The sequence below is a fragment of the Anopheles marshallii genome, chromosome 2, assembly GCF_943734725.1.
Source record: "Anopheles marshallii chromosome 2, idAnoMarsDA_429_01, whole genome shotgun sequence".
NCBI lineage: Eukaryota > Metazoa > Arthropoda > Insecta > Diptera > Culicidae > Anopheles > Anopheles marshallii.
Genome location: NC_071326.1, coordinates 12,609,795 through 12,622,701, shown reverse-complemented (window position 1 = coordinate 12,622,701; position 12,907 = coordinate 12,609,795). Strand labels below are relative to the sequence as shown.

The window sequence follows — 12,907 nt, the reverse complement described above, 5'->3', positions numbered from 1 at the left end:
TGCTAGCTAAAAAAAAATATCTTCATTGTTAGTGATCTAGCGATTAAGCTAAAGCTCAAAGGCTCATACCATGGCTGGTGGAACTATAAAGTACACTACTCCTTTCCTGCGCCGGAAAAAAAACCACCAATGCTCTCTGTCATGTCGATTGATTAGAGATCCATTGAAAGATGACAATTGTGTAGCGGCTAATAAGCTTAACCCACCTCGAAACAAACTCCCAATAATTCACGCCCACGATCCGGCATATTTTCCCGCCAGCGGCGAAGCTGCCTAAACACAAACAGTATGACAAGTAGAAAGTCGCACATTCATTGCCGTTTTCGAGCGATACAAAAGTCCCGACAAGCGTGCGAAGTGTTTAGGCAACACACAATTTATTAAGACATTGTAGCACTATGCGCCGAAAATGGTGGTACCCCACCTTCCGGTGGTGTTCACTCGCTGCTCGTGACGGAGCGACATTGAATGCAGCACGCGGCCGTGTACCGTGCAGGGCGAGGGCACCGTAGAGACGACTTTTAAATGGCCGCCTCAAGACGGGGCCGTTTGTCTTACGCTGGCCTCCAGGAGTGGGTGTGGGATAGGTCGGGTTTTTCGACGGTTTTCCTTCCCTGCTTCGGTGTATTGCGTGCGTATCTTTTTTGTTTTTATGCGCTCGATGCGAATTCAAGTGAAAGGGATTTCACTTTCGTGGAGCAGCTCGTGCAAGATTTTGCATTTCATTCATCATTTATTTCCCCGCTAAGGTTGTCGTTCGTGGTTCGCCCCCGGGGTGCCTGGGGAATTGGAGAATGCAAATTCTCACGGCAAACCGTCCGAAAGAAAAGCATCATAAAATCAGCTACAAAGCATAAAAAGAGCTCCCACGGCACAAGGTGACGAAAATGAAAGAGCTCAACATTTGTCTTAAATGAGTTTTGAGGATCATTGGCACAATAACAACTACAAAAAAACAGTGAAGATGAAGCTTTTTAAATGAGGAAGAGCTATTCCTCTTTTAATACTGAAATAATGAAGCGTTTCGGTTTGGTACTTTATAAACAATTGTTAAAGGCCAAATTGTTGTTTTGGAGGACTTCAGAAACAGATTTTAAAAAAAGTAAATTTGAGCTTTGTTGAATTCAAGTCCACCTCGAATATCTTGTACAACAATACGTAGATTTGGTTAATTACAGGATTTTGACAACCGAACGATGTTTGCTTTGATCCGAAGAAATGTTTACTACTACTAATAATAATTGAATATGCTTTATTTCATGAAAAATGCAGTAAATGTTACTTAATAATGATCGTCTGGTAGTGAAAATTCATCCTAGGATGTATTGTTTTATGGAGGACGTTTATGCTCCTCGGATCGTACTTCACTTCTACCGTCGTTGTGGTAAGCTGCAATGCCATTGTGATATCATGTGCTGCGTTCGTTATGATAGGCGCTTCTGTCATCTAAAAAACCCTGCAAGTTTTAAAATAAAAGAAAAAACAGTATTGACTAATAATTTTCTTTGAATAGTAAGAGAATATCGAGTAGAAAAATTAATTCTACATTAGCCAACTGTCATGATTTAATTGCTCTACTTTGTATCATGGTAAGAATATCTATAGCTGCACTTCATTTACCTTCATTTACCACCTGTTGGAAAATGAAAACATGAGTGCCATTAACGCAAGCATAGCATTAGACCCAACTGAACATACCGATCCAGAAACAGGTGAAGGGCACCTTCCGGTAGAGGAAAAGCCAATTAACGCTTCAACAACACTCGTGACCGTCCACACACCGGATGACGGGTTCAGCGTGTCAGTAAAACTGTTGCACCCAGTGTGTTATAATTTTCACTTTCTGCTGGGTTCGCTGGTAATGCTAATAAACCCCTGATTGGGACGATTTACACGAAGACACAAGGTTCGGTGTGACAATGCTCCTGTTAGATCACGCATTAGGATACAATCACACATCATTTAAAGAAATGGAAGATCAATGTCGAAGCGTTGGCCGATGTGGCTGTTGGCTTAAGTGGAACGTGAAATCCAATATCCTCATTCACGCCCGGAAGCAAACAATCGTCATCACACAAGTTGTCCTCTGTTTGCGGTAAAAAATGGACCCTTGTCTATCTTGGCCCGATCTACTTCCATCTCAAAATGGTATTTTATTCGATTTTTGTCTACCCTCTATTGAATGCTGACAGTCCGTTTTGACATACCAGTGTCACATTGATGACTCTCCATCCTGTGATACTCTGTGTCTCTGGTGCAGGGTCCATCAAACACCTTTTCTTTCCCACCATTCACCACTGATTAAGTTCATCAATTAGTAGAGATTCGTATTGTGCTGATGATAGTGTGTTGCCTTCGTCGTGAATCTTACCACTGTTTCTGTCCGGAGTCATTTCGATTTGATTGTGACAGAAATCACGTACCCTTCGGGGATGTGTGTGCAGCTTGCCAGGGTGTGGGCATGGCGCTTAGTTCAAATTAATTGAGTTATTCAACTGGCGGACGCCCGAACCTTTCGCTCTCGGTCATTGATTTACGTTATTGCCCTCGGTTCGGGGCGGAGAAGCGAAGAAGGGATGGGAACTTTACTCAATTAAGCCAGCGGAAGAAGGGGCGACAGCGGTTGTCGCGACAGCAATAGTCCTCCATCTCCGTATCACTTTCGAACGCCGAAAGCGGTGGTCAATCGATTTATTCGCCAAATGGACAAAAAAGCGTTTCTTCTAGCGATTGCGATGCCCTCCGCCGTGGCGGTTATTGAAACGATGGTGGCAATTTCGGTGTAATTTCCCAACACCTCCAGCCGTTGGTGCGAATGGTAAGGGAAACCGGTGTTTTACCATTACACCGTGTTATGTAGCACATAGAAGAGGCCACCATTCGGAGCGGAAGAACTGGATCCGGATGGGAACGGGCCGACAGGAAAAGGTGGGAAGATACACGGTCGTACCAATAAAGCACGGGACTGGAGCACGTTTAGGGTAGTTTCCATTGCATAATCCGCAATCACGTTGCGCAAGAATAATTCAATTGTTTTCGGCTCCGATAACGGCAGGTGCAAAGTTAAGAAAGAAATCAAAATAAGTGCTCCAAATGAAACAGTGAATGTTTACACCATAATAGAAGCTTATTCTTTTTTTTTTTGTTTGGAAATTTGGAAAAGAAGATGCCCATCCGTAGTTGTATGTCTTGGTGTCTCTCTGGTCCATTTACCTCCCGCAAAACGAATAACGATCATGTAACCGGGATAAACTCAAGCCTTCATTTGTCTTTGGGCTGAATGTCTTAGGTCACTCGAAATTCAGTTCATTTCTCGTTGACTCTCTGTCCCTCGGTCGGTTGTGAAACACTGCTTCGGAGTTATCCAGATTGTACGCTTAGCACCATAGGTCAGAACGTTACGACGAACCCTGCCCGCTTCACTGTCTGTTTACGTCTACCATTCACCTTACCATGAGCTGTTAGGCCGGTGGTTGGCGGATGTTGGATTTCGTTATTAATGCTCAACTGTAGCATCGTCCATAGGGTCGTCGCTGAGCCGGGTAAGCAGCAGCAGTCCCAGCAGCACACCAACCGACTCGGAATCGCACGGTGGCCCCGGGGCGCAAATCATCTCGAGCAGCCATTCGCAGGCCTACAGCCTTGGTCTGTCGTCCCACAATTCGGCCGGCGATCATGACAGCGACGAACTGGGCATACTCAGCGGCAGCGCCAGCGGAAGCATCAGCGGCAACGGGATACCACCGCCCATCGCTAGCCGCCCCGAACGGACCAAATCAATCGTAAGTATTGCTGCTCATGTTCGTATTCGTATTCGCCCGTACCAAATGGTAACCGGGGCACGTGTTAAGCGTCTAATATTACACCCATCAGCGTATTTTCCAGCAGATTTCCATAATACGGTGTGCGCACAGTGTGGTTGCGCCAGGATGTCTTGCTTTTGGGCACGAAGGGATTTTCCACCGTTTCAGCATATGGTTTTCTGTAATGTCTTTCACAAATTCGTGCAAAGTTATGTAAATGAACAATGTTGGATCTCGCCCACAAAAAAAATCCTTGGTAAAAGAAAATGTTTGCCTTTTATTCATTTGAATTTGATAGTTCTTCCCAGTGATTGGAAATATAAATAGTATACAAATTCCCGTTCAATCATCAGTAAGGAGTGTCTTGTTAAATCATCCCGAACATGACAACATGCTAAGGCAATAGAGGATCAACAATCATAAATTCAAATTACGCGTAAAATTGTGACAAAAAAGGCTCTCAGCGAAATATACTCCTCTTTGAAGATCAATTTCTCGTAGGTCTCGCAGAAACTAATACTTTCAACTAGCCTGCTTCTTCATGCACATGATTCTGTCACGGCGATTTCTCTGTTGTTGACGTACATTTTTGCTACCACGCTGATAGATCGGACAAACTTCCTACTGATCACGTCTCGCCCAGAATGCAGGACATTGGCGCTCAAGCCCACGGGTACTTATTGGCACTCTCGTTCTCAGCGGTCGCCAAACCTCGCCCAATGCCCTTTCCTCAGAATTGATTTACCATGTGCCTTGCGGTCCGAAAGGAAGGAATGCCAGGTAATTTGTTTACCGGCAAATCGAATCGGCTTATGACAAGGTCTCAAATTCGGCGTTCAGTGCTGGAGTTGAGTGCTGGAATACATTCCAATTTTACCTGAAACCATGGTTGGTTTCTATCGCTATTTTTGCAACAATGTCATTTTTTTAGCCCTGCCGAGAACTAAATGTCGTACAACTATTTCAAGAGCTTCAAGCGAGTCTAGTTCCATTATAGATAATGAGCAAAATTGAAGATTAGCAATGCAGCAAAAAGCGCAGTTCGGGTGAGATAACATGTATCCAATAGTATAGCACCGGAAGTAAAATTGATAATACGCTTTGAAAACTTTGGAATGTGTTTGGAACGCCTTGATGAAGTTGTAACAGTTCCAAAAATGTTTGGAATTTCCCGTGTTTCATTCATTCGCTGTTGTGTGTGCCGTCCATTACACGCGGGTACCTATTCTACCTTCCGTGCGTAACCTTGGCATGCAGATATGCTTACCCCGACATCCCTTATGGATCGTTTTAGGGCGATCCTCCCACCGTGACCCTTGAAACGGCGGTGCCGACTGTAAAACCATTCGGTCGCTACCCACTGGCTGTCGCCAATATCAACAATACTGCAACCGCTGTGAGTGTATGCGTGTCGGGGGGTTTCGTTTCGGGACCAGGAATGCGGAAAGACCGGGATAGAGTGAGCCCAGAGGCAAAAGGGTCACCCAAAAAAAAAGGGCAACTTGAAAAGCGACCGTAGAGAATGATTTTAATGTTTTGGAAGCATTGATTTTCACCTCACGATGGTTGAGATCTTCAGTTACTCGCCAACGATCGTCTTGGACGCACACGCACCATAGGTGTTGGGATAGTAATGCGTGTGTACGCAATGTGATGTGTTATTTATCTTACGAAGTAGTGATTTGCGTGTAATTTTGCAGTGTTTTTGTAACATTCGGTCGGTCGTAGATCATCATAATGTTTCAAGAGATCTACAATATCTACCAGGAAACGTTTCATCGTACCGTGTCGGGTATAATTGATCGGCTTTCGCTGTTGCTCTTGGTAAATCAGCTTTCCGTGGTGAATGTTTATCCTAACATGTGTACAGGCAGTCCTCGAGATAAGGATTTTATTGGAAATAAGACAGCTGAGTTAAGTTATAGCAAAAAGGTGAAAAATTGTTCGAAAATACCTTCCTTTGTCATATGAAACATTTGTTTTTAATTTGTGTTAACGTTTTCGAAAAATCACCTGAACTGCTGAGCAAATAAAGTGCAAAGAAAGAAGTCAACTATGCAACTTTGAAGCATAAATGACATACGCTGATTTGTCCCGAATTATAGCGGTCCGCTATAATGGCGTATCTCGGGAACTACCTGTACGAGGCAAAACATGTTTTGTAATAGCTGCTATCATTGTTGATCTTCATTATTCTTGAGAAGTAATCCGATCTTACACAATTTCTATGTTTTATCCTTTTACCCAACCGCAAACGCAGTATACACGCCCGATCGATGATCCGATCTCACCGCCCATACCTCCGCATTTGAGTGCCGGTGCGACCCACCAATCGCTGGCGAGTCCCGGCTCCGTGCGCAGTCCAACACAGTTTGACAAGAACAAGAACTCGGTCAACGCAGCGTCCGCACAAACGATCGGCAGCCTAGCGGGAACCGTCCCGAGCCAACAGCTGCCTCAGCATTTGCACCACCATCATCAACACCAAGGTAACGTGCCCTTTGCTTCTGCTTCATTCGACCAATGCGCTTCCATGCCACTAACCGTACTACCACAATTATCGCAATTGCAATCGCCAAACCAACAACAACAACCTTCGCCAACAACTAACAACCAACTAACAACAACGACAACCATTACCACATTAACGCTAACAGCAACCAATAAACCGACGACCACGACACCAGCAACGGCGGTCCGTCCCGCGATCGTTGCCCCGCTGGCACGGTCCGACGACGACGATCCCGACGACTTGGACGATCTTCCATCGGAGCACACCGATGACGCTCCGACCGACGTTCACGACGACCAACCGCTTCGGCCCGGTGCCTCAACGCCGGAAGCGGAACCGGCACCGGCGGAAGCGGCGGCCGCGACGGACGGCGAGTCCACGCAGCGCGGCGCCAGCACGACAACAACGACGACTACTATAACTTCTACCACCACTAGCATTATTTGTACGATTACTACTGCATCGCTTACCGCTACTACCGCTACTACGACAGGGGCTGTCCCTTCGGGGACCGTTACCGGCGCAATACAACCCACACTCAATCATACGTCGTCCTCCAACCTTACAGCTGGCAACAATGGTCTCAGCAGCGACGGCACCTCGGTGGTGGCAGCAGCAGCAGCGGCAGCAGCAGCGACCGGTGCCGTACCCGCACCGAACAACGTTAACAACGGTACCAACCTCAACAACAGCACGACCACCACGACACCGGGCGCAACGACGCAGCAGCGGGCAGCTAACTTGAAGAAGAAGAAAATGTCCGACGAAGAGATCCTGGAGAAGTTGCGCACGATCGTGAGCGTGGGCGATCCGAAGCGAAAGTACAACAAGATGGAAAAGATCGGCCAGGGTGCTTCCGGTACGGTTTACACGGCGATCGAAAGCTCCACCGGCATGGAGGTTGCGATCAAGCAGATGAACCTCAGCCAGCAGCCGAAGAAGGAACTGATCATCAACGAGATACTGGTGATGCGGGAGAACAAACATCCGAACGTGGTGAACTACCTGGACAGCTACCTCGTGTCGGAGGAGCTTTGGGTAGTGATGGAATATCTGCCCGGTGGTTCGCTGACGGATGTCGTGACGGAGACGTGCATGGACGAGGGCCAGATAGCGGCGGTCTGTCGCGAGGTGCTGCAGGCGCTCGAATTTCTCCACAGCAATCAGGTCATCCATCGGGACATCAAGAGCGACAACATACTGCTCGGTTTGGACGGCAGCGTCAAGCTGACCGATTTCGGGTTTTGCGCCCAGATCTCGCCGGAACAATCGAAGCGTACGACCATGGTCGGGACTCCGTACTGGATGGCACCGGAGGTGGTCACACGAAAGCAATATGGACCGAAGGTGAGCAATTGTTAGCAAGGATTTTTTTTTTCTATTTTGATTGCACTATTAATACGTTTTCGACGTTCGTAGGTTGATCTCTGGTCGCTGGGCATTATGGCGATTGAAATGATTGAGGGTGAACCACCGTACCTTAACGAGAATCCCCTGAGGGCGCTCTACCTGATCGCTACGCACGGCAAGCCGGAGATTAAGGAGAAGGAGAAGCTTAGCACCGTCTTTCAGGATTTCCTTGATCAGTGTCTGGAGGTGGACGTTGATCAGCGTGCCACCGCTTACGAACTGCTAAGGGTAAGTTAAACAATGCGGCGCGCAGGATATTCCACTCTGACTAACACGTCAATCTGTCCGATATGATCGGTAGCATCCCTTCCTGAAGCTGGCCCGACCACTCGCTAGTTTAACGCCGCTCATCATGGCCGCAAAGGAAGCAACGAAAGGCCACTGAAAGCGGGAGGACGTCGTTCTACCATCGGCTACCGTTGGGACCGACGTAACTGATGGACCTTCCTGCAGCCGTGCTGCTGATGCTGGTGTGGTCGTTAGCTCCAATTCATCGACCCTTGCTTCCGGCAGCGAGCTAAACGGTAGCAGCACCACCAACCACCACACCGGCAAAGGCAGCGAGTCAAAACGTGATAATCCCAGTATGGCCAACGTACTGTTGCCGTCCATCGATAACAGCAGCTGCTAGTTTTGTCTAGTGCTGTCCGCAACCGCACACACCAGCACGCATCGTCCGGATCCTCTTATGCAGCGCATAAGGCGACGAAAACAACGGATGCGACAAAGTGTTACGTAACGTTGCATCTCTCCAGTTTACGGCATCTCGGGCTGACTGCACGTGTGTAGTGTCGCCGATATAAGCCACTTATACGCGCTAAGGACTGAAGTGAATAGGAAACTAACCGAGCACAGCTTTTGTAAATAGTTAAAAGGAATGGTTTCGATGTTGCGAAGAGAACATTGATTGAAGCTTGACAAAAAAAGAAGAAAAAAACAAAACTATTCAGTAAGCAAAAAATGCAAATGAAAACGCAAAAGGGTAAACAAAGTAAGCCTGCGTAGTCAAAACCACTACTTTTAGTTTTGTGTGTAAGCATTCAAACAAGAAAGAAGACTAATATTTAATATATAGATGAATTAATTATTAGGTGCCGTGGCAACAAAAGAACAATAGATGCAAAACAAAACATAAAAACATTGACAGGTCGCCAGAAGGTAGAACAGTGAAGGGAAACCGTAACATAATAAAAGAAACACACACCCACACACATGAAATGTATAAGATCGTGAAGGATGATGCAATAAAAGGTATGAGAGCCGCAATGGCAGTTTGTGTTTGCATCTAGGGGAAAAGTCGTAGCAAAATATAGCATATTAAACACTACACAACAACAATAAGCGCAACAGAGAGATGTTAATCCATTTACGGAAGCGCATAGTGATAGTTTCTAGCCCCACACTATCACACACAGACCTACAAACTATAGAGCAGTCGGTATTTTTGTGGGAGTAATTCAACAGTCGATAGAAAGTGCATACAGTTGTGTCAGAGATGAAAGTATCAGCATAAAAAAACACACACATCAGAAACTTCGTTTTTGCTTTCTAGAAGGTCTAGCGTGTGTAGTAAACAGATAACAACAGGTGAAATTAGATGAGAAATTCATATGCACACATATAAACGTAAAAATATATATGAGACGAACACTGCTGCTCATGAGGGATGCATATGTACATGTGAGCAAGTCAACGGCAACAACGTGTAAGCGGTTGGTAGCGGAGCCATTGTATAGTGTATATAAATAGTACAAAACAAACAGACAAAAGAAAAACATAACGACACGAATTAATACGGCTTATTAAAAGCGAGTAAAATCAATACTATAACTGGAAGAACGCATACAAGCACGAAAGCAACAAGAATGAAAACAAATGCAAACCGAATGAGAAAAAAACAGTAAACTCGATGATGTGATGTGCTTATATATCTCAATGGTTCATTCAATTCGAATAATAAATCCGGTGAACACGACTACTAGATCAAGCAAAACTAACCAAGAAGCACTTCTTCCAAATTAAACCTCTAAGTGTTACATAGGAGAATGAAAAACACAGCTGGAATCGATAAAAACGACGCGCAAAACAAGTGGAGTAAAAGAAATGGAAACAATGAAACAGAACGAATGGGAAAAGAAATAGTAAACACAAAATCCAACAAGCAAAAGCAAACAATGAAACAAAGACAAAAATAACAAAAGAACAAAACAAAACGCAAATGAGAAGCGAAAAGTGCCTACAGAAAAAAAAACAAACAAACAAAACGGAGAAGATAACCCCTGAAAAGTGCGTTTGAACACACAAGAACGTTTGGCATTTGCCTGTCGATGAGTTGGTGAGTGTGCAGCCTACTTCTATTCTGTTTTAGCAAAACGCACGGCTCCGTTTTACAGTCCAGCATGCTTTTTGAACAATTATCATTGAACAGCAAGCGGAGCATGTGCGCCTAACCGACCGAGGAAGATAAGATTTACGCACACAACAATCAATTCAATTTCTCCTCATTGGCTTCATGTTTGCGTGCATACGCCTGCATATAACAGCACGTATGAATTTCGCACACATACACACACACACACCCACACGAAAAGCAATCAAAGCAATCAGGAGCAAACGTACGGACGAGATATTATTGGTTTGTGTCGGTGTCTGTTTAGATTGTTGCTTTTGTTACTACTTGTGTCGCACGTTTTCTTACGCGAAAAAAGGGATATAATAACGTACTGCGAACCCATTACCGGCCGTGTGCAGTTCCAAAACAAATGCGTAAATGCAGGCCGTCGAAGAACACACGCATACACAAAGTATTATAATACATTAACTAAAGCATAACACACACAAAAAAAAAACGGATGAACAGGAACGATCGCTAACAGGATGCGAATGTAAAGGCCTGCGCTAAGTAAAGCTACACTCCAGACACTAGCTGACTGCAGACTTTAGTTACACTATGTTTAGGAAGAGCTTTAGGAGACACACATATAAGAAGCTGAAAGGAAAAAACCACTAATCTGAACCTGTGGGGTTGCATTGTTCGCCTTGGCTAATTTTGGGTTCGTTGTTGTGAATGAACCATCCGCACGGGCGCTTTATCACTACGAGCGCGGTAAACGATATCGTGCTGTCCGTTCCTTATTATTTGCATTTGTCATACCGCCTCACCGTGTTGTAGATAGTTGTGTGTTATTTTATGTTTGGTGCGTACGAAGCAGATCGGCACTGCGAACGCTGTAGAATTAATTTATATTTCTTCTCGCCGGGCCACACGTTACGCACGTAACGTCCCTTCTGAGCCGCGTCGTATGTTCGCTTACAATCATGTACAGAGTATAAGCTGCGTATATAGCTGTGTGGCAAACACTTATTTCATTACCCGCTAAGGTACAACCATACTATTATTGCTATCGGATCGCGTGATGAGGGCCGCGAAGGCGCTTTCGGTTGATGAGAGTTTCTAATTGCTCGACAATAAAGAAGGGGAGAGGTTTATCGTTACTGCAATAAGGGAAAAACAAAAAAAAACGGTTACATCGTTAACATACTCAGATAGTTGCAGAAAGGAACTATTTTCATCCGCTTCCCATGCATTTTTTGTTTTGGGTTTCATCACCACTGAACCAGCTGCTGCTTACACAGTCATCCTAATAATCTAATGGGTTAATGCGCACACACACACACGCATACATACACACTACACACAAAAGGAAAGAATGAACCAGATAATGAAGTAACAAAATGGTATGATTTTCGTCACAAAACATGTATTATAACGCCGCGTACCGCAGGACGATCCGAACATAGAATGTGTGTAATGTTCCGAAGCACGAAATGGAACAGCAGTGAAGAAGAAAGTTGTGGAAAAAAGAACAGAACATGAATAAACAATTTACATACAAAAAAAAAACCATGATCCCCCCTCCTCCCACCATAATTTAAAAAAGGGGAAAACGAAAACATTCAGAAAGACACACCCGCGATGGGAAAAAAGAGACAACAAAGGAGGCCTCGAAAATATCGGGTCTTTTTAACTTATTTTGAGGCGTTTCCTGTTTTTTTTACAAAGGATTAATGGAAAATATTAAAGACATTTTTAATTACTTTTCTATTTTGTAGGGCAAATTGGCTCCTGGGGATAATTGCCATCACACAACGTTTGTCGCGAGGCAGAATTGTAAACATTCGTTTTGCAGAACAGCCCGCAGTAGACGATCCTTAGCTTGTCCCACCACAAGTCCAAATCATCTTTCTTTTAAGCTTTATTGGAGAGAGAATTTGCGCATTGAAAGTAGGATTGCATAGGGTGGACCTGTGTCTTAATAATATCCTGATGGTTCAGCTGTACTAAATTTTTGTGATTCCCTTGAGAGTTTAGTTTTTGGTTTGTTGTTTAACGCGAACCATCAAACGAGATTTCCAAAAGTTTAACAAAAGCTATGTTCTGACGCCACGAAACACAAGTTAGAGCAGTTTTACACTAAAAACAATGGGGTTTGTAACTTCGAATAGCACACAAGTCACTTTTCCTGAGTCGTTTTGGGGGAACATATTTTTGTGACGCACATTTTATTTTTATAGATAAAATGAAAAGAAGCCAGCTTACCGGCAGTGTTATTGGCAGGTTTTCATCTTATACAACAGAAAAAAACCCGATTTTTGTTGTGCAAAGTGTTTCTGCACACTATCAAGCTTAACTATCAAACACAAAAGTATTTAAGCACTCCCTTTCCTTCACTTTTCAAACTTTAATTAAGAAGTGTATAATCCTCGTTCAATGCTATAGTACCGTAAGAGAGAAGCATATAAATGTGTAACGAATAAATAACAAACAAAATTTCGTTTCATTGAAAGTTGAACATATATATATATAATGGAATGAAAACCCGAACAAAACAAGCAAAAGTGACAACTCCCAAACAAAAGCACACACAAACAAACAAATGTTATGTTATGAAACAATGGAAAAAATACAACAACAACAAAAACATGCATACATAACAAAAGCAACCAACAGCAGCCATGTGTTGGCAGGTAGTTAGTGAGTGAAGAAAACACAACTAGAGTTTAATAAAAAGGAACACGTAAACATAACAAATCCTGATCGGGGGAAGATAGAACAGAATCGACAGCACAGCGGGGAAAGCGTTTAGCGTTTACGCTTATTTGCAAAATCGAATAAATGGGC

The 12,907-nt window shown here is 44.2% G+C and overlaps 1 protein-coding gene across 1 annotated transcript in view; it reads left to right on the top strand.

The window, feature by feature from the left end:
• The window catches only part of LOC128709844 (serine/threonine-protein kinase Pak), a 44,207-nt gene extending 36,097 nt beyond the window's left edge, over positions 1 to 8,110 (top strand). The window contains exons 5-9 of the mRNA XM_053804867.1: positions 3,514 to 3,782; positions 6,064 to 6,292; positions 6,809 to 7,662; positions 7,735 to 7,953; positions 8,027 to 8,110. Coding sequence (XP_053660842.1) covers positions 3,514 to 3,782; positions 6,064 to 6,292; positions 6,809 to 7,662; positions 7,735 to 7,953; positions 8,027 to 8,110 — 1,655 coding nt within the window. The remainder of the gene's footprint in view (positions 1 to 3,513; positions 3,783 to 6,063; positions 6,293 to 6,808; positions 7,663 to 7,734; positions 7,954 to 8,026) is intronic.
• The last annotated feature ends 4,797 nt before the right edge of the window (positions 8,111 to 12,907 follow it).